Here is a 27,635-nt window from a genome sequence, read left to right as displayed (position 1 = left end):
TAGCCAGAGAAGATGAAAATGCTAACTCAGAAATGCATCTGTACCCCCACGTTTGTCCCAGTTTACTCACAATAGCCAAGACACGGACACAACCTGAGTGTCCATCGCGGGAAGGAGGGATAAAGAAGACGCAGTCTGTATATGTACAAGGGACCATCACTCAGCCGTGAAAAAACAGAAAAGGAAATCCTGCCATTGCAACAACGTGGATGGGCCTTGAGGGCCTTATGCTATGTGAGATAGGCTGCACAGAGAAAGACAAATACTGTATGGTCTCACTTACATGTGGAACCTTAGAAAAATTTGTACAAAGGAACACCACATGTATGCTTCAGATACAGTGCCTCTGCATTCTGCGTGGTGCGCTGCTGTACGTTAAGCCATGCCCGCACGCGCATGTTAGACGTTGTGGAGAAAGCCAGGGATTTTGAATTTTGTGGCTGATTTAAGGGACTTTGGAGAGTAACGTTGACTAGAATTGACCTCACTGCCCACGTCCAAATCAGAGACTAGAACGTGCCTCTTCGTCGACCTTGGGGAAGGATGCCAGACTTGGGGGTGGGTGAATAGCCTTTCTGTGGATTCCTGGTTAGTCCCAAATCACAGTATGCGCATGTCAATCTGTGAGGGTCTCTAGCACAGCTTCCTGGTGTGGGTGCTTCTAAAGAGCAGCTCCGCCAGGTGGTCAGTGAGTCTGAGGTTAGAGGAGAGCAGGAAAGCCTGCTCAAGGTGCTCTCTTGTCTGCAGGACTTATCAGAGCCTTTAATACACTGGCTTCCTCTCAAGCAGGGAACACGGCATGCTGAGTTCCCAAATTTATCATCCAAAGAGCCCTCTTTTTTCTCCCTGGAGCAGCAGGTGGGGGCAGGGAGGGGTGGAGACCAACGTTCTACTGAACAGATGGGGGACAGTTCCTCCTGAGTCAGGCCATGGTGGGTGGGGTCCCCCCAAGGCCTTCACCTAGTCAACATTTGACCCCATCTGAAGCCAACGCAAATGTGGGAGGGGAGCTAACAGAACGCTGGGCCGACATGGATCAAGATGCTACATGCAGGGATGAACATTCAGCCTTGTATTCTGGGTCAGAAAGGAAAAGCGTTCACCCAACAGAGAGAGTAGAGCGCATCCCGTGTGTGCGGTGCACTCAGACCTGTGCCCAAAGACAGGCAAGACCCCCAAGGGCTCGGGGCAGCTGGACGTGCCGGCAGAGAGGAGCCGGCCTGCCTGGGGATCAGGCCTCTCTCCGTGTGTTGCCCGAGCCCCTGCTGTGTGCCAGGCTGTGGGCCAGGTGCTGGGGGAAGCGGGGAGAAGACGACTGACAGGTGTGGGCTCCCTGGACCTCCTCGGGGCCGAGGACCCGTGCCAGTGAACAGTCTCGCAGAAGTAAGCAAAGTCACTTGTGAAAGTGGTAAGTGCTGTAAAGACAACAGCACAGGATGACCTGCCAGGGAGGCCGTCTCAGGCCTCCGAGATGGTCAAGGGAGGCCTCCTGGAGGAGGTGGCATTTGGGTGGAGACCTCCACAACGCTGGGGTGTGCACGTTGCCCACCATCACTCAGCAGCCTCTCCCTGTCGCTGTTCCGCTCTGGCCCCTGTTCCAGAAGGAGTGGGAACAGGGGTCTGCACCAGCACCCAGGGGTGCCCCACATCCACAGAGTCCTTGTGGCTGGAGAGACCCAAGGACAACACAGCTGTGATTTCTGGAGCTCATCCTGGGCGTCAGGCACAGTTCTGGGTGCCTCGTGGGGATAAGCAATCTCAGCCACCCGCAACCTGTGACTTGGCTACTGTTGTCACTGCTGTTCAGCCGTGGCCCACGGCTGGGAAGGGGGGAAGCCCGGGAAAGCAGCAGCGGGCAGCTTCAGGGCTGCCCTGTCACATGGCGCTGCTGCACAAACGAGCAGATCAGAGAGGAGGCGCCGTGGAGTAGCGCAGTGACTCAGGGGAAACACAGCAAAGGGAGGCGCAGCTGGGGACGGGGTCCACACTGCATAGCGGGCCTGGCCAGGGGCTGACACGCAGGCCGAGGATGGAATGATGGAAGAGCATCCAGGCAAACGGAACAGCCAGGGCAAAGGCCCTGGGGCAGGAAGCACTTTGTCATGCTTGAGGGTGGGAAGTGGGTGACAGAGCTGGAGTGGAGAAGGGGTCGGGGTGCCGGTCCCAGGTGGCTGCAAAGGACCAGGGGACCTGTCGGCATTTTATTCTCAGAGCAACAGGAAGGGCTTCACATGGGGGGACACCGTGGTCACAGCGACACTGGGGAGCTTCTTTGCCGGGTGCTGCATGGCTGGGGAAGTGGGGTACACTAGGGGGCTGTGGTAGTTGGGCACAGCTCCCTGAAGGTGGCGATTTGAACCAGGAGGCGATAGTGGAGGCGGTAAGACGTGCACAGACTGAGGGATATATTTTGTAGGTAGAGCCCAAATGGTGAGCTTAGATTAGAAATAGGACCAATGGCTTCTCATTCTATTGTGAACCAGGAATAAAGTCTTGAGTGGGCATTCCCAGTTCCCTGAGTTCTTCTTCACAGGAGACAGGCAGGTGGGCCTCTCGGGAGGGCAAGGGGGCCTCCTCTGACAGCTAACCCGCCAGGTGCCAGCGTCTGACATCCTTAAAATGCTGCTGCCACCTGGCCAGGTGGGCTACGTGACGCGGATGCCCGGGCTCGTCCTGCTGACCCACCTCCCTGGGGCCCTGCCTGACACAGCGCTCGCTCCTCTGCCCGTGACACAGATGACCACGACGGCCAGACCTGATGGGAGAACACACAACCTGATGGAAACATGGGCAAAAAGCACCAACAGGCAACTCACAGAAGAGTAAACACTCAGCTCAGCAAATACAGAGGAAGAGACTTCGACCACATCGCTGCTCGGGGAAACACACATCAAGACGACAGGGAGAAAGCATCTGATACTCAGCCTCCAGGCCAAAATGAAGACTCCTGAACAACCCCAAGTGCCGGAAGGGCCGCGGGTCACTGCCACCGGCTGGGGGCGTGGCACGTGGCCCAGTCACTGAAGAAACCAGGTCCGTCCTCGTGCCCTGAGACCAACAACTCCATTTCCCAAGATGTGCCCAAGAGCAGCACACACGTGGCGCCCAGAGATGCACACAGGGAGGCCTGTGGTGGCACCGTCAGTGATGGCCCAGACGCCCACAACCGAGGCGTGGTGCACAGATGTGTCTGTTCACCACAGCTGAAAGCAACCGACAGCCGCTACGGGGAACCACACAGATGAGCTCTGTTAATAGTAAGGGGGAGAAAGTAAATTCTGAAAGACTGCAGGTAGCGTGATGCCTTCCCCTTATAAAATTAAATGCAACTCAAACTAAATCATGTACTTCTAGGGGACATGTCAACAGGACGAATTAGACATAAACAAGCAAGGATGGGAAAGGTAAGGCTCAGGAGAGAGAGTGTGGCTTCGGAGGGAGAGAAGGCATGAGGGACGCTCACAGGGGTGGGTTCAAACCACCCGTCCCTGATCCAGCTGTGTGCTGGTGGTGGACTTGAGCAGACTGCATTTGGAGGTATGATCTTTAAAGAGGTGATCAGGGGAAATGAGGCCAGTAGGGCGAGCCCTCTTCCAACCTGACTGGCATCCTTAGGAGATTAGGAAACGATGTCAGGGCACGTGCACGGAAGGAAGACTGAGTGAGGACCTAACAGGGAGGCAGCCGTCTATAAGCCAAGCAGAGGGGCCTAAGAAGAAACCAACCCTGCGGCACCTTGATCTTGGACCTCTAGCTTCCAGGACTGCGTGTGAGCTGCCCAGCCTGTGGCCCCCTGCTCCGGCCACCACGCTGGCTGGGAGCCCTGTGGGCAGCCCTGCTCCCCAGGAGACAGTTTGGGGCAGCCCCCAGGCCTCGCCAACAGAAGCTCTGCTGCCTGTGGCCCCCGTGACGGTTTGGGAGGGACAGGCGTCTAGCGCTGCTTGTGGGTGCAGTCAGAGTGAGCCGCGGGGCTTCGCGGCTGCTGCCCCTGGAAGGTACGGCTCGTTCCTGCAGGCCTGGGGCCTGGCGCCGCGAGGAGGCCCACACCCGCTCTGAGGGCCGGCGCGGCCCTGACTTCCGTCACTGAGGCGCACACAGTCCCCCTCCCGCCTTGGGTGGCGCATGCTGGGTTTCGGCTTCTGTTGTCCACGGGGACCAGGCCTGGTCCTGCCACGGCCCTCTCCTCTGGTCCCAGCAGTAAAATCCAGAACACTCACCGGGGGTGGGGCAGAGCCAGGACCGCAGTGGGGGCTGAGGACGTGGAGGAAGGTGGGCCTTTGGGTCTCCTGACAGGATGCAGAGCCTACGCTGCCCACCCCGAGGTCCATTTTCTCCTTCCTCCTCAGTCTCAGAGCCTTGTCTCGCAGCTGTACGAACAAAAGACTACGTTTCCCAGCTTCCCTTGCAGCTAGGTGTGGTCATGTGACTGGGTCCTGGCCAATGGGGTCTGAGCGGGAGAGTGGGTGGAACTTCTGGGATGTCTCTTCAAAGGCAGGTGATGTGCCCTGCTGCCCAGAGGGTGGACTTGATGGCCAGACCTCCCGAAGTCAATGACTACACTCCTCCTGACCCCTCACCCCTACAAGGCAGCCCCTGTTGGCTGGTCATTCGCAGAAAAAGGCAACCCCCAGGGGCAGAGCCCTGAGGAAGAGCCCAGAAAACAAAACTCTGAGGCTTGCTTCCTGGTGACCTGGGGCAGCACGCCCATTTACACAGGAGGAAACCAGGGCTCGGGGGCAGTGACGGCTCGGACACACAGGGGTCTCGTCTTGACCCACTCTTCCTCCGCTCCCACTGCCACCACCTGTGAAGCCCAGGCCAGGGGAACTCCTTTCTAACTGGCCTCCACATCGTCAGTGTCTCTCGATCCTGGCAGCTCATGGCCAAAGCCACAGCCACCGTCACCTCCTGCCAGGAGACTGGACCAGCTTTCTGACTCCCTCCCTTACCCTCTCATTCCGCTGCACTCCATTCACCAGAGGAAAATCCAAACCCCTGACTCGGCCAGACAGATGTCACACTGTCCACCTCCTGACTGCTTCTCTGACCTCTGAGCCTTCCTCTTCCCCCCCCCCCCCACTGCACTCCAGCCACACTGCCCTCCCCACTGTTCCCCAAACTACCAAAACGCATTCCTGCCTCAGGGCCTTTGCACTTGCTGTCCCCTTTGTCTTCCCCTAGACATGCTTGTGGTTTACCTCCTAGAGGCCTTCCCTGACCACACAGGTTGAAAGAGCAGCTTCCAGCCACAGTGGGCACTCAAATTTTTTGTGAATCAATGATTAACAATGAATGAGTGAATTAATTTTGTACCCACTCCAATGACTCGTCCAGAACTCCTATTAGATTGAATCATACAATGTTGCCATTTTACGGGGCCTAATACTGTTGAATAGTGGCGATTTCATGTGGTGCGACCTTACCTTGGCAGTCATGCCCATTTTCAAAATTCCCCAATCGTCCCTCCACCTAGAAATTGAAACTGCTCAGACTGACCCCACACACCGCCTGGCTCCAGCTCCCACTCCCTTCCAGGCCCCTCAGGCTTATTGCCTTAGCATCGCAATCCAAGAGGTTTTCTTGGCTTCTGTTTGCTTAAATTCCCTGAGGCAACCTCTCCTACCCAGGTCCACCTCTGGAAGAATGCTCCTTGCCCCAGGCCCCTGCTGCTCCTCAGTGTACACTGGTGGTGCATATCAGTGGTATTCCCCGCCTCTGCCTGCTGTGGGTCCCTCGACTGGACAACTCTGGGCAGCAGAGGCTCCCTCGTCCTGGGGCTCCCTGCGCCGAGCCCTCCTGTCGACCCCTGCAGGCACTATTACAACTGGCTGGCTATTCCAAGACTGGGAGCGGAGCTGGGATCAGCCCAGTCCTAGGAGACACGGCCCCTCACTTCTGTTGACCTTGGGCAGGCCGACCTGAGCCTCAGCTTCCTCATCTGTAACATCTCACATGTCAGCAAAGACACAGTCTAAAATAATGCCAGAATATGACACTGAATATGACTGGCCCCTGCGTGTTTGAATATGAGATAATGACAGGGTTGTGGACAGAAGGCAGAAAAGCCACAGGGATGATGAGGGAGAGCTCACAAGATGGCATTTCAGGGACTGGAGTCCCAGTGTTGATGTCCCCTCCTGGCATGGGCTGGGGTGGCCCCAGCCTCTCTCTGGGACTCAGTTCTCCAGCTGAAAGGTGAGTCCTGCCCAAGGTTGAGAAGAGGGAGGCAGGAAGGTGGTACAGACAAAATCCTACATCACAAAGAAAGGACGTGCATGCAGAGCGGAGGCTGCTGTCTCCTGCCACCCTCACCCTGCACCTGGGATCCCAGGCCCCTCGGGTGTGAGTAGCAAGGTGCCTACAGAAGATGGTGACGAACAAGCCTGGCAGCAGGACCAGCATGCTGCTGCTCTTCCTTCCGAGAAGAAGGGGAAGAAAACATTCCTGGGGAAGGGGCAGGGGAGCCCTGACCCCCACGAGCTGGCATTCCCAGCTGGCTGGGGACAGATGCAGACGGTGCCTGATGCTTGGCTGGTGGGATGGAGCTTAGTGGTGAGAGGGGACTTCAGGGGACGTTGCGGGAGACCTGGGTGCTGGCGGGGAGTGACGTTCTCAGAGAACAGGGTGGGGTCTGGAGCTGTGGGAGAGGCAGAGAAGTGCATGGTGCCCAGGCCCCAGAGCAGGACCCACTGTTGTGTGCTTGGGAAACAGGGCGAGGCTGGGTGGGCGGGGGAGCAGAGAGATGGAATGAAGAGGAGGGCAGAGGGCTGCAGGCGGGCAATGACCAGTGGGGATTTCATTCTGAAATGAAGGGAAGCCTCCAAAGAGTTTATGCAGAGAAATGGCAGGATTGATTTCCATTTACAAAGGACAACCCTGCAGGAGGGGCTACAGGATGGGGGGGGGAGCAGGTGGGGGAGGGGGTGCCCAGGGGCCCAGAGATGCCAGCTGGATGCCCTGAGGGGAAGGGAGTGAGGACAGGGAGCAGTGGCTGGATTTTGGGTGCATCTTTTCAGCATGAACTGGATTTGCTGATGTTGGGGCTGAGAGAGAGAACTCGGGGGTGCCCTCTGAGCCGTTAGGCAGGCCAGATGGACCACTCCAGCCCAGCAGCCCCGAGGCTGCCCTGACTTTCAAGGAAGTTGATGGCTTGGCTCAGAAGTGAGCCTGTGGGGTTCCCGGTCCCCTTGTCCAGATGCACAAAAGCAAGAAGACACACAACATGGCCTTCCCCGTACCAACCGAGGCCTCCCGGCAACCAACATTGTCCCCAGGTCCTGCCCACTAGGCTTTCCTCACAATTGCTCTGGAAACCAAATGTGTGGCCCAACACTCCACGTGCACACACGTGTGTATATATCCGTGTGTGTACGTGCATGTCTGCACAACCCAGCATCCCCAAAAAACAAGGGCTGGAAATGCAAACATCCACAGTGGCCAGGAAAGTCATATAAAGTGACTGGGTGGTAATGGAGAGAGGTGGGGACTGCGGCAGGGAATGAGCTGCCCGGCTCCACACACAGCCACAACATCTTAGTTATGTGGGCACAGGCGTAAGCTATCAGGAGCGCTGCCACTTTTTCAAAAGAAGTCAGAAATTCCAATTTTTAGGTAAAACAGAGAATCTTTAAAATGTGGGCTTCAATTTAAAAAACAGGACCAGTGCTGTATCCATCAGCCAGTTAGCATTCGGGCCAGTGGTGGCTAGTCCGCAACCGAGCCGGGAACGGCTCGGGTGGTGTGGGCCCTCGTCAGGAGACCCGAACTCACGCTGCGGCACCTGCCGGACCCCACATCTGGGGCCCTCCGACCTGCGGCAGGCGTGAGGGTCTCCCCATCGCCTGAGCCCTGCTGGGGTGTCTGGGTGAGCACGTACCCACTTTGAGCTCCTTCCCGAAGACGGTGCGCTCCCCCAGCGCCGAGCAGTTCCAGCGGCCATTGCGGAACTGAAACTGACACTCGTCCAGGCCCATTTGCGAGCCTTCTCCTATGACGATGATGGCGTCGGGCCGGCTCTGGCAGATCGCCCGCTGTCTGGGAGCCAGGCCTGGGATCTTGTTACAGATGATGCTCGCGCCCAGAGCTACCACTGAGGAGAAGCCGCTGTAGCAGGGGACACGGAGAGACGGAGCGTTAGGCTAGCAAGGTGCGGAGCACAGCCTACAGGCCCTCCCTGGGTGACCAGCCTCGCCCCCCTCCACGGCTCCCAGCCGGGGTCTCCCAACCTTTTTGATCCTGCACCCCAGCCCATGTTCATTCATTGATACTTCCCGTCAGTGCTTGCACAACGTGGATGTTAAACTAGTGAGGCCTGATTTCTTTTTTAGACCCAAATAAAGACGACGCGTGTCACAAACATTGTCAAGTGGACTAAGCCAGTTGTCTTTGCATCTCAGGGAGGATTTGAGAGGAAGCTTAGAATCACGCAAAGTGGATTGTTTAGGAATCATCTCTATGGGGTAAAGTTGCAATGCAAGCCAGGGAAGGGTAACCACCAGGTGTCATGCAGCGATGGCCTCTGAAAGTGTGGTGGGTGCACGGATGTTCATTAAAGAAGAACCCCTGCTCGCACATGTTAAGTGTGTATAATGCATGTGTGTGTATTATCACAAAAACGTCTTTAAAAAGCAGTTGCGAACAGAAGATCTAGTGTCTCCTCCCCGCATGCCAGTGCAGTACGTGTGTCCCACTCCGGACACAACTGGCCTAGAGGATGCTTACAACTCCTGCAGTGAGGTTTCCTGTCCTCCGAACCCACTCACTGCACAGATCCAAACAAGACACCTATCAGGGCACCAGGCTCCCAGGCACCATGCCAGGAGATGGGCCAGGCCCTGCCCTGGAGGGGCTACAGCAGAAGATGATGCACGTGTCACAAGTGAACGCAGCAGGCCGTTCAGTGACGTACACTGCAAAGAAAGTCAACAAAGATGCTGGGAGGGCCAGCAGGGGTGGGTCTGGGGGGGAAGGGAGAGGGGCCGCTTTAGCTGGGGTGAGATGGCAGCTGAAACCTGATGGTCCGCAACCAGCCATGGGAAGGTCTGGGGCAGAGTATTCTGGGCAGAGGGAACAGAAGATGCAAAGTCCTGGGAGGGGAACACGTTTGGGACCACCACGGATCAGAAAGAACCACACAGGCTGATCCAGTACCAAGGCTCAGGGAGGGGAGGGTCTGGGAGAGGAGATGGCTCAAGACTAGAATTTTCTAAGAAGCATCAAAAAGCACTGAAGGGCTGTACACAGGTTATGGACAGGATCCCATCCCTCTGGCCCCATGGGGGAGAGGACTGCGGGGCTCCAGACAGGAGCAGGGAGAGGGGGAGGCCAGAGGTGGTGGCCTGGCCTTGGTGGCAGTGGCGGAGGTGGCTGCAGATGCAGCTGACCAAACTTGCTGATGGACAAGGTGGAGCTGAGGGGAGGGGTGGGGAAGGGTACAAGGGACAGAGAGGCATCAGTGTGACTCGTATCTGGCATGAGGAGGGGCGCATTTCCTAGTATCTAGATAACTCCAAACAAGCTCCAACGGTAACCGTGACGATGCAGGTAGCCCTCCCTTTGCACAAAGATGACCCACTCGTCGGGGCTTCCTTTCGGACCATCGTTTAAATGTCATTGAGCACCCTTTGAAAGAGAAGACCTCACTCTGGTTATAACAATAAGAGCTCCCACTCACGCAGGCTGCAGCCATCCGCAGGGCGAGCGAGGTGCCTTGCTTTCCTTCCAGCCCAGGCTCAGCCATGGGAAGTTGTTTTGGAATTCGAGTTTCTTAAAGCGAGGGTCCCCTGGCCAACAGCACAGGAGATGAGGTGACCCCCTCCTCTCCAAGTGCATAACTGGCCACTCCTGCCCTCTCTCCCTCTGCTCCTGCCACACGCCAGCCCTTTTCCTGCCTCGCGTCCTGGATCCTTGCTAGTCCCTCTCCCTGGAAGCTCTGTCACCGCCTGGGCTCACGTGCTTGGCTTCTTGCCATCACCTTTGTAACCTCAAGGGTCACCGCCCTGACCGTCCCAGCGAAGGAACCTGCCTCCGCGCCCCATCCCTCCTAACTTTCCATCACAGTCTGTTTTATTTACTTAATACTCTCGATTACTCATGGGCTTCTGAGATGTTTTAATGGACCTGTGTGTTTTTGATCTGTGTGCTCACTGCTGTATCACTCGTTTCTCATCAGCCCATGAGCTCTTTGAGGACAGGGAAGCTGTCTGCTGGTTCGCTAGATGGCTACTGAGTGAACTGGGCACAGAGCTTCAACAACGCCACTCAAGGTGACTGTGCCACGGCAGGTGCCCCCAAATTGCCTTGGATGCACCAGTGGGCGCCTGCTGCGTCCTTGTCCTGCGCCAAGGTGGTGTGCCAGGCGCCGCCACAAGCGCCAGCCACGCGGCCTCTCTCAACAGCCACCTTGGGCGGGAGTTGCCATGTCCACTGCGCCTGTCCACGCCACAGGACTAGAAAGCAGGGCCCACAGAGGCTGAGATCTGGAGGCTACTGGGGCAAGGATCTGGGACGGGAGCCTGGCGAGAGCTCTCAGTCATTATCTCAGCCACTAAAATAGAGTCTAACGCAGAGCTAAACTCTTTGGAAGGTCTGAGGAAGAGGCAGCATAGAATGATTAAGTCAAATGGAGATGTTCTGGCCACAAGTCAGGAGGAACCTCTGAACACCGAGCCGGCCACCAGGAACTCCCTCCAGCAGCAGGCCGTAAGGACCTGTTAGGGTCGGGAGCGCACAGCAACCACAGGCTGGCAGCCAAGCGTCCAGGCCCGGGGTGCCATCCAGATTTTCTTCCCCTAGAACCTGTGTGACCCTGGGCAAGTCACACCCCCTCTCTGTGCTTCAGTGTTCCCGTCACTAAAAGGAAGATGCTACTTAGATCTCACTTCCTAGGGCTGTTGAAAAATTAAATGGGTTAAAACACAGGAAGAGTTCAGAAAGTGACAGTAACTACTCAAGAAACAAGCTGCTGTAACAGCTACTATTACTGGATCTGATTGTTACGAGAGGCTGGTGCTCCTCACCTGAACTACCTAAATAAAATAAAAATAACCCCCGAAGCCCTGCCATCAGTAGGGGGAACCGGAAGGCCTCTCCAGAACCATGGGACTTTACCTCTCACGCCCATTTTAAAGATGGATAACCCGAGGTGCAGAGCGCAGCAGGCTTGGCCCCAAACCACTCTGCAACTCCTCCCGACCTGGCCCTCTCCCCGCCCCAAAGGGCGGCCGCGGGGCGGAAGGCCGGGCGCCCTCGGTGCCTCCCTCCCACCCTCCCTCCCTCCCTCCCTCCCTCCAGGCAGCCGGGCCCCTGCGGGGACTGTGAGGTCTCGGCGCCGGCGGGAGGTCGGGCGGGCGGGGCGGCCAGGGGAGGTTATTTTCTGTTGTTTTCCCTTTCTCTCTCGGCTCCCGGGTCCCTCCGCCCCGTTTCTAATTAAAAAGGAGATAAAGCCGCACGCGGCCTGCGCCAATCAGCCCCACCGGCTTCCTGGATGCTGGATGCGCGCGGGGCGGCAGGGCGCGGGCCAAGATGAAGATTAAAGCAGGGGAAAAAAAGAAAAACCACCCAGACGCGGGCGAATCAATAACACTTAAAACACACCGGCAGGCAGGCAGCGGGCGACCCCGCAGCCGCCTCTCGGCCCGCGGTCAGGGCTGGCAGCCGCCTCGTCAGCTCTGCGCGCACCTGCTTGCCGCCCGGCCGGCCGGTCAACTTGCGAAATCCCCGCTCCAGAGCCGCGGGGTGGCGAAGCGGGGACTGGGAGTGACAAAACACAAAGGATCCACCACACGCACCCTGGCCGCTGCTCCCCAAGCGGAGCAGAGCTGGGGGAGTAGCTTGCGTGAAACCTGCCAAGGTGGCCCGCGAGCGTCAGAACCTCTATCCATCCCCACAGCCCCCACCCCACCCCTCTGGGCTCCACGCGCATAATCTCCGAAATACAAAGGGTGACCGTGCAAATGCAGCTCCAAGACGCGTCTCGAGTCGCCCCCTCCCACCTTCCAGCCAGAGCGCCGCCCCGGCCCCACCTCCTAGAAATGCTGGGGTGAGGCGGCAAGGGCTGCTCCGCGGGCCCGCCGGCCGCCTCGGGTGCCCAGTTTTAGGGGGCGGGGTGTCCCGCCTCTCTCTGGCGCTAGCTCTGTGAGCTTGTCTCCCTAGATGTCTTGGCCCATCTCCTGTCCTACCTTTGTGTGCATGTTAGGATGGCTGGCGCTGTCCCCTTGGCCTGGGATAGGGCTCTGGGAGTCTGAGGGCCCTTGGACATCGGGGAGTGGCAAGGCTCTGAGCAGCGGGTACCTGTTCCCTGTTCACGGACGGCCCCGCCCGCCACCCGGGGACTGCCCTGTACTAGGAGCGGCCGTGCTCGCGCCTCTGTGTACAGAGTTCCTCTCCCGCTCCGGGGGCTGAGCTCCCTGGGAGCGGCTGTGGTCCTGGCTGGGTGTTTCTGCTGGACTTGCTGTTCCCATGCCCTGGTCTGAAGGGTCCCTGGTGAGAGGCTAACCCTTTGCAGCGGCTAGTCCTCTTCAGAGTCCCCCAAGCCTTAGCGTACCTGCTGGCTGGCCCCGGTTCTGGGGGTTTCCAGCCTTAGGCGTTCTCGGGATGGCCGGTCCCCCTGCCCCTGTCTCTGGAGCAGTACCCGCCCCTGGGGCTCCCGCCTGAGGGGGACCTTTGTGCGCCCACCGCTCCCGCACCGCGCCCACCCCGCCTCTCCGAGAAGCCAAGTAAGTTGGTGGCCGGCGGCGGCTCGCGGGCGGCACAACCGCTCCCCGGGCTACGCCAAGTTTGTCGGGACGCGCGTGCAGGGGGTGTGAGCGGCCCTTACCCGATCCGGAGGTAGACCATGCCCAGGCTGAGAAAGAGGTGGCCCAGGCAGCGCCGCGCTTTCCGGTTCATAGTCCCCGCTGGCCGCCGGGGCCGCGGGCCGGGCTGTGCTGATCCCGCGGGCCGGCCCTGGCGGGGCAATCAACATAGCCCGCCCGGGAGGCACGGGCCGAGGCTTCCCGGGGCCGTCTGTCGTGCGCCCGTCCGCGCGCTCGGCGCCTGAGCCTCGCCGGGAGCGCGGGAGCCACGGAGCGGGAGGAGGGAGGGAGGAGCGAGCGCGCGGCGCGGGGCGACGCCGGGCTGCGCACGAGCGGCCGGTGCAAGTGTGCGAGGCGCGGAGAGTGCGGGGGCGCTGCAGCCGCCCGCCCCCGCCCCTCCCTCCTGTCTGCCGTCCCTCCCCCGCCCCCTTCCCCCGCCCGCCTCCCCGGAGCGCCCGCCCCGCGCCCCCGCGCCCGCGGGACAGGGCCGCCTGCTCCAAGCGCGCTCATGCTTGCCCCACGCGTTCCCGCGGCGCCCCCTCCCGGCTTAGAGGCGCCAAGCCGGGGTAGGGGGCGGTGGGAGTCCTCACGACCCCCACCCCGCGCTAACTCATAAGTTGCGGGACGAGCGGACGCCCAGGGACTGTCCTCGGGTTGGAGGGAAATCAGGACTCGGCCGAGAACTCTCGCGCCCTGGGCTGCCTCCCCGTCCCCGCCACCTGGCCGAAAGCACCCAGCTGGGGGCTGTTAGGCGCACTCGGGTTCCCCTCTCGCGGCTTCCAGCCCAGCGTCAGGGGAGAGCGCCCCCTTCCGCACGGCTACTGGCGGAACGGGGATAATTGGCTCAGCGTATTCCTCCCCACCCCCGTCTAGTCGAGGCGGGGCGGCAGGTGGGTGCCCAGGTGGGACAGCCTCCTCTTGAATCGCGCTCCTACAAGACAGTCGGAGTCGGGCTGAGGCCTGGATGCCCCGCATGTAACCAAGACGTGGGGCGACCGAGCCGCCGGAGGGCTCCGGGCGCAGCTGCTGCTCAGCGCGCGCTCGCGGCGACACCTGGCGGGCGCGGCCGGCGGTGCAGCTTGGCCTCTCTCCCAGGGACAGCGTCCGGGCTGACCAGCCGTCCTGATCCCTTCCTGTGATATTCCCCAGTCCCGGGAGCGAGGGGCTGTTGGACTCAAGTTTCAGGTGAAGGAATTGAGGCTCACGGACGCGAAGGTGTTTTCCCAGTCACCAGCTGGTGAGTGGCAGGGCCAATTGGATACAAGGCCCACCTGACTCTAGTGAAAGCCCCTCCCGCCTGCCTGTCTTTCTTAATTGCTCTTCTAAACCACGCACGTTCCCTGAAAACCACGATTCATGCGTTCATTCCCATTCTACAGATGTCTGTGCCAGGCACCATGGTGGGCACCGCAGATGCGGTAAGGAACAAAGACAATACCCTTCTCTCTGGAGCTGGTGAGGGAGGCAGACCAGAGATCAACAGATACGTAACTGCAGATGTCACAGGTGCCAGTGAGGATGGTAACACGGGGTGGTGGGAGAGACAGCGCTGGGTGCTGGAGGGCTGGCTCCAGATCTAAGAGGTGGCGTCCCAGCCGAGACCTACAGGACACGGAGCTGAGGGCCCGCCCTGCAGGAAGGCGGGCAGCAGCGCCGAAGTCAGGGGTGGGTGTGTGCGCCAGGAGGGGACAAGGACTGTGCTGGAGAAGGAGAAAGAAGGCCAGCAGGGCAGCAGGGAGGAGGTGGGGGTGTGCCGATCCCACAGAGCCTGCTGGGCACCTCGGGGAGCCTGGCTTTCAGTGGGAAGCCTGGCAGGAAGACACTGGAAGGATGCATAGAAAGGGAGACTCATCTGATTCGTGTGCTTGAAAGCTGCCCTGTGGCGAGTCCACCAGGGCGACGGAGAGGACTGGGCAAAGCGGCCCAGACCAGAGGGGAGACCGCCCCGTGGCCCGGGGTCCAGACACGGGGCGTTTTGGTGGGTATGGCCTCTCAGAGGTGGGTTCTCTGTGTCCCCCTGCTTGAATCCAGGTGAGCTTGTGAGGGCTTTGACAGAAGTGACACCCCTTCCCTCTTGTCATCTGGAACACTCCTCTGCAGCCCTGAACCACCAGGGGAGGAGGCTGTGGGCTGCCATCTGCAAGGAAGCTCAGGCGTATGGAGAGGCCATGGTGGGCGTTCCAGCCCATGGTCCCAGTTGAGGCCAGTGCTGGAAGTGGCAGACGTGTGGGGGGTGACACCATCGGATTTGTGTTTCAGAAGGCTTGTGGCAGCTGTTATGGGGACCAAAAGAGGGGGCAGGAGGTCTCAACAGTCATCGAGAGAGAAGAGGCTCAGCCTGGACAAGGGTCAGGGAGAGACGTGGATGGACTTGAGAGCTGGTCTGAAGGCAGAGTGGATGGGATGAGGAGGCCCAGGGATGGGACAGTGTGGCAGAGATGGGCCAGGGAGGAGCTGCTGTGAGGTGGATGAACTTAGTTTTGGAGGTGCTGAGTTTAATTGTCTGGAGGTTACTGAAGGGGCAGGTGAATGTGTACTTTGGGAACTTAGGAGGGAGGGGGACTGGGGTCGCCACAACTAGGAGTGGGCAGTTGTTCCAGCCAAGGCGGGGATGGGAAGCCAAGGGGCTGGTCGAGGGGAGCCCCAGGGCCTTAGCACGACTTAAAGAAGCAGCTGGGAACAGGAGCAGCTGGAGGCAACAGACCACAACTGGCTGGAGGGGCTGGAAGTTACTGCAAGAGCTGGAGGAGTGAGGAGCTTGCAGGGCCAGATCCTGCTGGGCAGGCGAGGACTGAGAAGGGTGCCAGCATATTTCCCCGGCCTCTGAAGCTCCTTACAGTCTGGCTCCAAACTGCCTCCCAGCCTCCATGTTTCCCCGAATCCCCTGAGCCTGTATCACAACAGATTAGGGTTGCCACGAACATTTCCCGAACGGAAATTGACCAGAAAAGAACACTGTACATGATAAGGCTCCAAAGGAGTGTAGTGTGTGGGGGGGTTATATATCGTGGCTTGTGATAAAAAGTAAAGCTGCGGAACTGCTCCTCACCTGTTACTCCTTTGCCCCTGCCCGGAATGCCATCACCCCTTCTCCACCCGCAACTCCCAACTTGTCCTTCAAGGCCCACCCGGCGTGAGCGCATCTGAATAGCCTTCCCTGGTTAACCTCGCCTCTGTCCTGGGCACTTGGTCACTCCTCATTTATTCATTCATCACACGTGCCTTGAAGGTTGCCTTGCGCCAGGCCCCGTGCTGGGTGTGGGGCCCAGCAGGCGTGACCCCCTCCTTTGAGGGGAACAGATTTTAATACGCTTCTTCCCTTGTGCTCCATGCCCCAGGGCTGCCCTGGCAGAGCCCTTCCCACCCACATGCTGTCTGGGCTCCTGTCTCTCCCACCTCCATGAGCTCCATGTCAGGATGCTGTCTCCCTATCGCTGTGTCCCCAGCACCAGGCACAGGGCTCATATCAGCTGAGGACTGAGGCCTGACAGAAGACCATAGACTTTGGGATCAAATAAGCCTGACCCTGAGTCCCAGCCCTGCCCCTTAATAGCTGCGTGAGTCATGACCGTTGTTTTTTTTAAAAATTTGATCCCCAAGGGGTAGCTGTATCTGATTCATTCCAAGACCTGGAACCAGGTGTAACAGTTTTGTTCTTCCGTGGGACCCACTGCAGAAAGTTCTCCTTGGGCAGAGCAGTGCTAGCCAGCATTTCTCTCTCTCAGATTGTCTCCCTCTGCTTTAATCAAGGGAGGAGAGGGCACCTGGGTTCAGCAGGTGTCCCACACCCAGCGTGGGGCAGGGTCCGGGGCGCCCCCTGCTGGAGGCAGAGAGAGGCTGCTTAGCTCCCAAGGGCTGCATAGATGGAAGTTAACACGATTTTGGTTGGCTGGTAGTCGACTCTGCTCTAAGCGTGGGCTCTGGAGGGGTCAGATGCTGGCTCCACGTCTATCTCTGTGGTTTCGGGGAAGATACTTCCATCGCTTCTTGCTTCACCTGTGAACTGGGAGTGGTAACCAATTCTACCTCGTTAGGGTGGTTGTGAGGTTTGAGATGCTAGTGCTTAGAATTAGAAGGCTGCCTGGAGCACAGGGAGGGCTGCGGACACATCTGGAACGTTAATTAATGGGGAGGCCACAGCCACCACTCGGTGCCTCCCCTGACCAGGAAAGGACATCTGTGTTTAAGACAGCCTCTGCCTTCAGGTGCACTTAAAAAAAAATCAGCAACACGAACCAGAGGGAAAGCTTTTATCACTGAAAAACTGGGAGCAGACAGGAGCATGGAAAGGCCGGGGGCAGCTCCCAGCGACTCACTGCCGGGCAGCCTGTGGGGAATGTGGGGGTCTTTTAGCCGAAGGCACACAGGGATGTGGGGTGTGGGAGTCAAGAGAATGACATTCCCCTTTGTCACTGCTCTGTGCAGCTTCGAGGAAGTCAATGACTTTGCCTCCTCCAGGATGCCTGCCCACATGGGTTTTCACGAGTGAGTGCGCCTCCGTGACTTTGTGGCCGCCCAGCACCTGCCCACTCGGGGCTGGCATGGCGGCCTCCCCGGGGCCAGGCCGGCGGGTGGTAGACCCCTTCCACAGAAGCTCTTCCTCCCCCTTCTCCTGCCTTGGGGCCGCTCATCTCCACGTCCTCTCTCCCAGGATGTACGCCTGTGGGGTGAGAAGGGGGCCTGCAGGCCACACTCGCACAGCTGGGGAGCCGCAGCAATAGAGACGGTCCCTCTGGGAGGATTCGGGGCTGGCCCCTCCCTCAGAGCGAGGCGAGGAGGTACGACCTCCCAAGCACCTGCTGTGCTCCGGGCTCCGGGTGGACCCCTTTCTGTGTCTTCGCTCCTTGGAAACACTCTTCTCCCAGGCAGTGTCCTCAGTGGTCCCTTACTCCATCCAACTCGTCCCTGAGCATCCATCCTGCCCCTCACGGCACTTTCCAGACACCTCCTACCCTGGCTTTATTTCCCTTCCATTCACTGCCGCTCCACCCCCCACTTTACATGGCATATGCACTTGCTGGCTGACTGTTGTCTGGTTTACCCTGCACTGCTGGCCCTGTGAAGCAGACATTTGTCACTTCACTGTTGCATTTCCAAGAACGATGGCCAGCATGTGGTCAGCCCTAAATGGATGGCCACTGGAGAATTAATAATGAGAGAGTCTCATTTACTCCTCGTAACACCTTCCCTTTCCAGAAGAGAAAGCTGAGCTGCGGAGAGGTGAAGTCCCTTGCCCAGCACCTAGCTGAGGGCCTGGCCCGCAGTGAGTGCTCCATAAACCTGACTATCCACTCCCTTTCTGTCTCCCCACCACCCCTCCCCAGCCCTGCCAGGAATGGGGGTCTCCCCACTGCTGTCATCCCAGCCCTCCCGCTGCTGCACGGGAGCTTTGCCTGCTCCAGCGGGCGATTCAGTGAACACAGGGGGCCTGCACGGGGCAGAAGCATCTTGACCAGGAAGAGCTGGACCGTGGGCGTCGGGGCTGGAAAAGCAGCGCCTCACTCTTCCTGCTGCTGAAGTCCCACTGACAGCCCAGCTAGGCCGCAAACCCAAGAGGCCTGCTTGCAGATTTGGGGCGGAGATCATGGAGCACGACGCGGGCAAAGAGACTGTCCATTCCATAGAAGAGGAGACAATCCCAAAGCAGGTCCGAGAGGCTCCCGAGACACACGGCCGGCTGGGAGCAGAGTCGGAAGGGAGTGCTGCTGCGGGCACTGGGGCGGCGGGCCCCACCTCGAGGCCTGGCTCAGCCACCCGCTGTGTGATCTTAGGAAAATGACTTACCTCCCCCAGCCTCAGTTTCCTTGTCTGTAAACTGGGCTGGTGATAATCCTGCTACCTCACGGTTGCCATGTACTCATATGTGTGAAGCACGTAGCAGAGCGTTTGGCGTCTGTCATGCTCTCAACGTATGACAGCTACTTGATGATGACGAGGATGAAGATGATGACGACTTCAGTGACAGCACGTGTATTGGGATCCAGCCCTTTAGGCCCCTCAGGAATCTCCAAGGCCATCTAGGTCACTGCTTCTCAAACTCCCGCGTGCATCAGAATGATGTGGTTACAATAAAAGATGCCCAGGTCCCTGTCCCGGACTTCCTGCAGGAGGTGGGCACCATGTCTCTGCTTACAACCAGCCCCACAGGCACGGGCCAAGTCTGGTTTCGTTGGACTGAGGTCTTTGGGGAGCCCCACTGCCCCCAGGCTGCACCCAGTGCCCGCCCACTGAGTGGTGATTGCTGTGCTCAGACCTCTCTCAGGGAGGGCAGCTCACTTCACTTCAGGGGAGCCTCTGGCATTTGAGGACAACTTGGCTGGGACATGGTTCCTCATCAAACCAGCGGGAAAACACCTGATGGTGGTCAGAGGGGTCAGGGAAGGAAAGAGCAGGGCCCCGCCCTCTCCGGCCCAAGTTCGCCGGCTCAGAGACAGGGCCAGGCCTAGCTGCCCGAAGTCTGTGTCTCCCCAGAGGCGGCTTCTGCAGACCCTTAGCTTTCCAGAGACATGCTCAAGGCTCCAAGAGTGAGACTTTTAAAATTGCCTTGTTTCATTTCAACGTGAATCTAATGTCCATCTGCTCTGGACTGTCAGGACGACAGCCTTCTGGCCTGGGGCCGCCTTCCGCTGACGGCCCCGCTTGAGTTGGTCTCTGTGTTTAGGGTCGTGGGGTTGCCCAAGGAGACCGCTTTCTTGATTTTGAGGCTCATGAGAAGAAAGCAGAGGTCGACAACCTGCAGATAGTGCATGGAAGCTCCTGCACTGTGTGAAGGAAGAGCAGGAGGAGGTGGGACTGAGGGAAGAGGTGGGTGAGCGATTCACCCCACGACACAGGAAGCCCACGGCACCGAGCTTAGAACTGAGAGGTCCCGCGTGCTGGCGGGGCCGTCTCGGTCCGGCTGCCAGCTGCCATGTGGCCGCACCACAGCGACCCCCTCTGTCACACTGTCAGCATCGTTAATTAAAAGCTAGCTTTCGTAGTGTTGATTGTAGTTGTCTGTATTTCATCTAGAACTTGCTGGTTTGACAAGAGCCTATACTTAATTTTAGGATAGTACCTATTTGTGCAGTGGAACACAGGCAGGCCTCTGGGTGATTGCAGGTTCGGTTCCAGACCAGTGATTATCCAGTCAACGAAGTGACTATCGCCATAAAGCGAGTACACGAATTTTTTGGTTTCGCAGTGTTTGCACTATCTGTAGTCCGTTAAGTATGCGATAGTATTATGTCTAAAAAAAGTACATGCCTTAACTTAAAAATACTTCATTACTGAAAAATGCGAACCATCATCCGAGCCTTGAGTGAGTCGTGATCTTTATCCAACAGTAACATCAGAGATCACTGATCAGAGATCAGCTTTACAGATAAAATAACGATGAAAAGGTTGAAATATTTTGAGTATTACCACCATGTGACCCAGAGACACAGAGTGAGCAAATGCTGTTAGAGAAATGGCACCAATAGATTTGCTCCAGGCAGGGTTGCCACAGACCTTCAATTTGTAAAACAAACAGACCCTTCTATCTGCAAAGCATAATCAAACGAGGTATGCCTGTAATAAAAGTTGGTCCAACCACCGTTTGGTGCAGGGGAGGGGGCACAGGCAGCCTCCTCAGGTTCCAGGAACACTGAGCTGTTGAGACCGTGCAGTCCTGTGGTTTGTGAGTCCAGAGATGGGCCATCAGGTGGATGGGATTTTCCGCTGAGCTTGGGGTTAAGGTCATTACAAGGCCATTTTACACTAAGTAACTAGAGTGTGTGGGGGTGGGATGGGGGGCTTGGGGTTTGGTGGCATCAGAATCCCCTCTGACCCCCCGGACTCCATGCTTCCCGCCTGCGCGGTGAGGAGCTGGGACAAGTCTAGGGCCTCCTCTGGAAGTAGCTGTGGGCCCGGGGCCCGGCAGGCCGCGAGGAGCCTCGAGCGGAGGGTTTGTCTGTGAGACAAACCTGGGGCGGGGCGGCAGCAGAGAGGCTGCTTCCACGTCTAGTCCCACCTCTGCCTGGGTGGCCTTGAGTGGGTGACTTATCCCATAGCTGTGTTTTCTCATCTTGAACATGGAGGTGCTCGTCCTCCTGGTGTAAGGCCACTGAGAAGTCGCTTCTGGAAAGCACCTGGAGCTATTCTTAGACACATCGGACTGCTCCAGCCACACGTGGCCTCGCTGACCACTGGCCAGCTGTCGTGGGCCTCTGGTCACCTTGGGAGGAGGGTGCTTATCACAAGTCCACCCCCAAGGTCTTCCTCAGGATAATCTGTCCCTGGTGATTCATCTCGTGGGCTGGGCCCTTCCTCTCAGGCCTGAAATATCTCCCTCCCTTCACCACAGGTCAGGCCTGTGTCCCCCACCATGTGACTTCCTCCGGGTTTGGCCCTGGGCCCCTGCCCGCCGGCCAGCCCTCCAGTCCCAGGCTAGTGACCTATTCTGGGCCTGACATATCAGGGCTCAGCTGGGGAAGAGGAAACCCACAGCGTGCTGTGCTGGGGAAAAAGTGCATCCCACGTCCGGCCCCCGCCCGGCCCGGCCACACCTCTGCCTTCAGCGGGCTGGGCGTCCGCCGCACATCCTGGCGTGGCCCGGCCCTTTATCACCCAGCTGCCACGTGCTGCCCTGCCCCTCGGGCACACACATTCCCAGAGAGGCTTCTGGGCTGGCTGAGGCGGAGGGGTTGGCCAGTACACCCCCGACTTTACGGAAGCCACCTTTTTCTGGAGCCAAGGACAGCTCTTTGGAGAAGGTAAAGCGAAGTGGACACACATCTCAGCTCCACTGTGAACCAACCTGCTGCGTGACTGTGGGCAAGTGAGTCTACCTCTCTGGATCTTTCCCCAATTTTAAATAGAAAAATCCCATCTCCAGTTGCTGAGGGGACTAATTAAGGTGACATAAGTGTGCCGACACCCGGGCTCTACCTCCACCCAATTAAGTCAGAATTTCTGAGAGGTGGGTCCCAGGTGGTCGGTGCAGCAAGGGATGGGAACCACTGGTGTGGAAAAATGATAAAGAGCCAAAGCTTCAGAGTACATCAACGTGGGTTTGAATTCGGGCTCTGCTTTGTAATTGTGGAGCCTTGAATAGATTATTAGCCTTTCAGAGCCTCTGTTTACTTGTCTGTAAGATGGGGTAATAGTGCTCACTTCCCAGGGCTGTTATGAGAACTGAAGTGAGTGATGGATATCAGGTACTTGGCACATAGTGACCCCCAGGGGACCCACGTGAGGACAGACCCCCATCTATAGTCACCACGGTACACGTGGCAGCTAGCTCTGGGCCTGACCTGCAGCTGGCACCTGCCTGCAGCTGACCCTTCAGACAAACACCTGTAAGTGAATCAGAGCAGCTGCTGCTGTCGCAGATTAAAAAGTGATGATGTATTAGTTATCATGAAGATGAAGCCTCTGTCTTCTGACTTAAGGAACTACATCTCCCAGCATCCTTTGCAGGCCTCTGTTCCAGCCAGTGAGACTCTGGCGGAAGTCTCTGGGCCCCTAGTCCTTCGGGTTCCCCCTCTTTCCCTGACCTCTGGCCACCACCCTGAGAAAGATGGCAGAAAGGAGACCAAGAAAGATCCTGCGATGTGGCTGAGCTGCCACAGCCAGGACTGCCCACCTCTGGGCTTTTTTTTCGCACCCTCCCCTCCAAGTGAAAGAGACTTTTTATTGTTTAGACCCCTGGTTGGGAAGTTTGGTTTTTAGTAAAAGGAAAGCAGATGCTTTGAATTTCCTTATTGTCCACAGTCCTCAGGCTCCAGATAAAACCAGGACAAGAGGACCAGAAGCCGGTATCTCTAATTCCCTGCTCAGACCTCTGGGGCTGGGTTAGAGGCACCAGGGAACCTGCCCAGCCCTGACTCTGACCCTTTGGTCAGAGTTAGCCCTGTGTCCTGTCCAGCCTCGTCTGGCTTCCATAGAAGGTTCAGGAAGAGAGAGTGATTCTCTACTTCTCCAGATGCCAACCTCCAACCAGAAGCTCCTGTCCCCACAGCAGTCTTGGAGTCACGCAAATCTAGATGAGAAGCATGCTCCTGAACTGGGCAAAGTGTCTGCGAACAAATCTCTGTGCTCACATTTGTTGAATGGGGCCCTGCTCATCAAGAGACAAATCTAAACAAGGAACTCAGAGAGGGAAAAGCCAAGGTGACAGGACAAGAGGTGAGTAATGCTTCCAAATAAACCCAGAACTAGGATGAAACATCCAAGGGAAGGGAGGTGGCAGAGTAAATGTAGATACCATAGACCTTGGCATTACAAAAACAATAGCCCAACAGCAGAGTGTTGGGCGTGGCATGGAGGAGAGTGACCCACTTGCTTTTCTCATCCTTCATAGCAGGGAAAAGCTGAGCTAAGAGTAAAAATGTAATTTAAGAAAATAAATGACCCCCCAACATCTTAATGTTCTTCATAATCTTGGGGGAGTTGTGTAGGAAGTAATACCCGTCTGGAAACCATAGGTAAAATTAGCAACTGCTTTTATTTCATTTAAGTTCCTTTTATTTTGTTAAATTCAAGTATGAATAAGTTCCATATATTTTATCTTAAAATCTGTTGAACAGCGTGTGATCCCACTTTATAAAAATCTCTTCTTTCTTCCCTGCACCCAGCCTTCCTCCTTTCTTCTCTCCTTGCCTCCTGCCATATACACATGCCTAGAAAGAGATCCAGAATGCTGCTGCTAATATTAGCTCTGGATATTTGGGGTCTGATTTGGGGGATATAAGGGGTAGTGATTCCCCTAACCGCCCATTTTTGCTGTATAGTTTGAATTCTCTATAAAAGCACTTCGCAACTTTATAAGGAAAAGAAAATCACTCCCCCCAAGGAAACAGCACCCATTTTGCAGGATTTTGTGAGCACTGAATTGGGTGACAGAGTGTGACAAGCAGACCTCTGGGAGGGCCCCAGGACTGATTCCTGCCCTGTGACTGACAAGCCCTGTACACACTGCTCCCACCCGGAAGGCCCTTTCCTCTCCCTGTGGCAAATGTCTATTCACCTTTCAAAATCTACTCCAGTGTGAAGAATTCCCTGACACCTGCGCCCCAGTAATCAGATCCGCTCTCTGGACACAGAGCCTGAGCGCTGACAGCCCAGTCAGACAGAAGAAAGGGCTGGAGTGACTTCGTGCAGCAGCAGTGTCCGGGGGCGACTGTGCAGAAGTTTTGGGCACTGGGACCACCTGGGACACCCCAGCTCCTGCTTTACCAAGTCCTGTCTTCAGGCCACCCTTAATTCCCTCTCTTCAGTATCCTTCCAACAACTGTTTTCATTTAAGTTCTTAAATTTAGTTTCTGCCGCTCGCAATTCAAGTGCCCATCTGTCGCGCTGCCTCCCCGGCGCTGAGTTCCAGGCTATTAAAATCTGCGGACGAATCTCGGTCATGATGGAGCCATTGTAAGAGGTTATCCGTCCTTCAGCCCAGCCTGCTGAAGGACGGGGAACGTGGGGGCTGACACCTGTGCGGTCTCATTCTGCCACGTCTGGGGCTGGAGGGCAGGGGCTAGTCCTTTACTACGAGGACACCGGGCAAGGCGCGTCGGAGCAGCGAGCTCGCAGCCACATGGCTGCGGACGGTCAGACGGCCGGGGCTCCCGCGTGCCCGGCACCCCCGCGGCGCGCCACGCGTGCCCCCCGGCTCCCGGCCCTCCCTCTGGCCCCGGGAGAGCCAGGTATCAGCAGCTTCATTTTGCAGATGGGGAGACCGAGACTCAGAGGTGACAGGCCGGCCCTTGGGTCATCCGGTTACGACCCGGGGGCCTGGACGCGAGCTGAGTTCGCAGTGGCCCATAACCCAGACCTGCCCTCAGCCCCGCGGCCTTGGCGACGACGGAGACCCGGGGGAATCCTGCGGCGTCCTGTGCGATGAGCTCCCCAGAGCCGACAGGTCGGTGAGGGGTGGCCAGGTACAGGGGAGCTTCTCAGGAGACTGGAGAAGCAGGCGAAGCTGCCAGTGGGGCCGAACTGAGCCGGACGCACCCCGAGGGGCAGCGAGTAGGGCTGAGCGGGACCCAGCAATGACCATAGGGCCCCGCGGAGCCAGCTTACGCGTCGAAATTGTTCCACGCGTGGAGAGCAGCAGAGCAGGCGGGCCGAGCGGGGCTGAGCGGAACCAAGCAGGTGGACGGAGCCGAGCAGGGCCGAGCGGGGCCGAGCGGGGCCGAGCGGGGCCGAGCGGGGCCGAGCGGGGCCGAGTGGGCCCAGCTGGTGGCGAAAGAGGCTGTAGGGCGGAGCCGAGCGACGCCAAGCGGGGTCGAGCGAGGCCGAGTGCAGCCGAGCAGGTGAACGGAGACTGTCGGGCTGAGCCGAGTGGGACCGAGTAGTGCCGAGCAGGTGGATGGAGCCTGTCGGGGGGAGCCGATCGTGGCCGAGCGGGACGGAGCGGGGCCGAGAGGGGCCGAGCGGAGCCGAGGGGGGCCGAGTGGAGTCGAGCGGAGCCGAGCTCTTCCCGCAGAGCAGAGCGAGCCACCGCAAGGAGGCTGAGTGGGTGCCGCCGCGTGGAGGCGGCGGGTGTGGGTAGAGGTGAGGCTGCTCTGTAAGTCCTGTGGTACGTGGCCTCTAGACCCTGCCTTTTCAGGCTAAACAGGGAAAGCAGGGCGCTTCGTTCCCCAGGCCCGAGGTAACGGCAGAGGAGAGCCTTTTCCGTGGGGGCCTCAGTTTCCCCGTTTGCACAGCAGGGCCCTTGGAGGGGGGCGGAAGGCCCGGGGGGGCGCAGCGTCTCTAAGCCCTCCCGCTCACGGGGTGATGTAGACCTTTCGCATTTGCTGGTGGGACTGGGTGTCACCTCTCATGGGGTCGCTCGGGTCCAGTTAACCTGGGAGGGGTCCTGGGGGATGTCACTTGAAAGGCTCTGCGTCTCTGGAGCTGTAATTGCCCGTCACGCTGTTCAGAGGGCGTGTTCCCGCCTCGTGGCGCGGTGCCTGCTGTGCCGGGTCCAGAGAGGGTGAGCGTGGGACGCAGGTGACAGGCAGCTAGGCCGGCGTTTTCACAGGAAGCAGGAAGGTGCTCCCTGGGGCCTGGGCAGTGAGGGTCCGAGGTGGGGAGGAGGGCCTCGGCCCTGGCCGGGGCAACCTCGGTGCGCCTCGGTTCTCATTGCTGGTGTGAAGCCCAGAGCTCGGGATTTTCAGAAAGGAGCTTTGAGGATGGCTGGGGGCCGGGATCAGGATTTGGACAGTTTTGTCATGTAGCCCTTTATGTAGTAAAATACCACCCCTTTTAATTCTTAATAGAAATTGTTATGTACCAGGCACTGTTCTAGGCAGTGGGGACACAGACATGAACAAATAAGCCAATCATCCCTGCTTGTATTCTGGTAGGTGGCGAGCGTTCCTGAATCTGGACCCCAAATTCAGGCAGAAGCATAGTCTTGGACATGCTGTCCCCGTAGGCATCTGATCCCTTCCCACGGTCCATGCGTTTATTCCTACAGCTGAATTGTTCTAAAACACGCATCTGACCACGTCTCTTAGGAAAACCCATCCGTGCCTATGAGACAAAGGCCTCAGCCCACCTCTGCAGTTTCATCTCCTTTCCCTCCCCAGATTTTCGGGACACTTGGCTACCCACCCCTCCCAGAGTGTGTCATCCCCATCCCTCTGCTCTGTGTATTTTTCTCTGTTTGGAAGTGCTGAGCTCAGTATTGACACAAGGGGGCACCAGAACTGTACTCAAGGCTTTCTCTGGTGGCCACTGATCGTGGGCCCCCCGGAAACTGGCTAAGTCCCTTAAGATTTGTTTTATAAACAGCCTATATGTTTTTAGCAGAACTCTCGATGAATCTTTTGTGTCTGATTGATCTTCTAGATCTAAACAGAAATGGGAGTTTTATGAAACTTACCTATCCACAGCGTTTCAGTACCATCACCTGGCCTTCGGAGAGCAAGCCACAAAATTGTACTCCGAAGCTGACTCAAGGTCTGGGTTCACTCACAGCCTCTTCCTGCATCTTTTGTTGCGAGGATGCTTTCAGGAACCTGGCCAAGGTTGGGGACATCCCCTTCTCTTTGTCAGGCTCTGTTTTTCATAAGTCAGGAAACAATTCAATCAGAAATCCCCCCCCCAAATCTCATTTCTTGTCCACTTACGCCACTATTAGAGTAAAAGTCAGATATTCCTTGCACTGCTTTCTCAGTGAAATTTCATTCATTTCAAATGTGTGAGTGTGAAGGTAGGGAGGGGCCACAAAATGGAATTTCATCCAAAATCAAAAAGTGGCCCTGACCTAGAATCTGCTGCCAGCTCATGAGGAAGCCTGCCATCCTTGTATAGATAGTTTTTTCTCCAAAGGCAGTCTAACAGAGCAGGAGAAAACATTCGGATGATAAAAAGTTATTATTTTACCTTACCTTTTAAAGTTTGTATTTTGGCTGGATTGCATAATGTACATAGTAAATCTTAGTTGTATTCATCAAGCTTGTTTTTCCAGACGAAGAAAAGATTGTCACAGGATAAGAGTCTTGTTGGGGTGTCCCAAGAAATTCGGGCCTGAGTGACATCGCTGGGCCTGGAGTGGTGCCTCTTGCAGAGTTCTGTCTTTTTCCACCTCTCAGCTTTGTCTCTTCATCTGTGAAATTGTGTTTCTGATCCCTCTTTCAGGGGATTGTAAGAATTCAGTGAGATCCTGCATGTGAAAGGGCTTTGAAAGCTGTGGTGTCGGGGCAGGATAAACGAGACTGCTGTGAGACCACGCAGCCCATCTGGGCAGATGAGAAAAGGGCGCTCCTTTCTCCTGGTGGGCCAAGCCTGCGCCAGGGCGTGTGGCTTGGTGACGAGCTTGACTGCGTTCCATGCCCATGTGTCCCGCTCTCCTAATTGTTACAAGCCTTGGCTAACTTAAAGAGTTCTGAAAGG

The 27,635-nt window shown here is 57.5% G+C and overlaps 1 protein-coding gene across 1 annotated transcript in view; it reads right to left on the bottom strand.

The window, feature by feature from the left end:
* Positions 1-13,036, bottom strand: part of WNT7A (Wnt family member 7A) — a 57,913-nt gene extending 44,877 nt beyond the window's left edge. The window contains exons 1-2 of the mRNA XM_015241371.3: positions 12,818-13,036; positions 7,877-8,103 (exon numbers count right to left, since the gene is read on the bottom strand). Of these exons, the coding sequence (XP_015096857.2) occupies positions 7,877-8,103; positions 12,818-12,888 (298 nt within the window). The 5' untranslated portion in view covers positions 12,889-13,036. The remainder of the gene's footprint in view (positions 1-7,876; positions 8,104-12,817) is intronic.
* Between the last annotated feature and the right edge of the window lie 14,599 nt (positions 13,037-27,635).

Source organism: Vicugna pacos, chromosome 17 (assembly GCF_048564905.1).
Source record: "Vicugna pacos chromosome 17, VicPac4, whole genome shotgun sequence".
In the NCBI taxonomy this organism is placed as follows: domain Eukaryota; kingdom Metazoa; phylum Chordata; class Mammalia; order Artiodactyla; family Camelidae; genus Vicugna; species Vicugna pacos.
The sequence above is the reverse complement of the archived record's forward strand: the minus strand, read 5'-3'. Positions and strand labels throughout refer to the sequence as shown.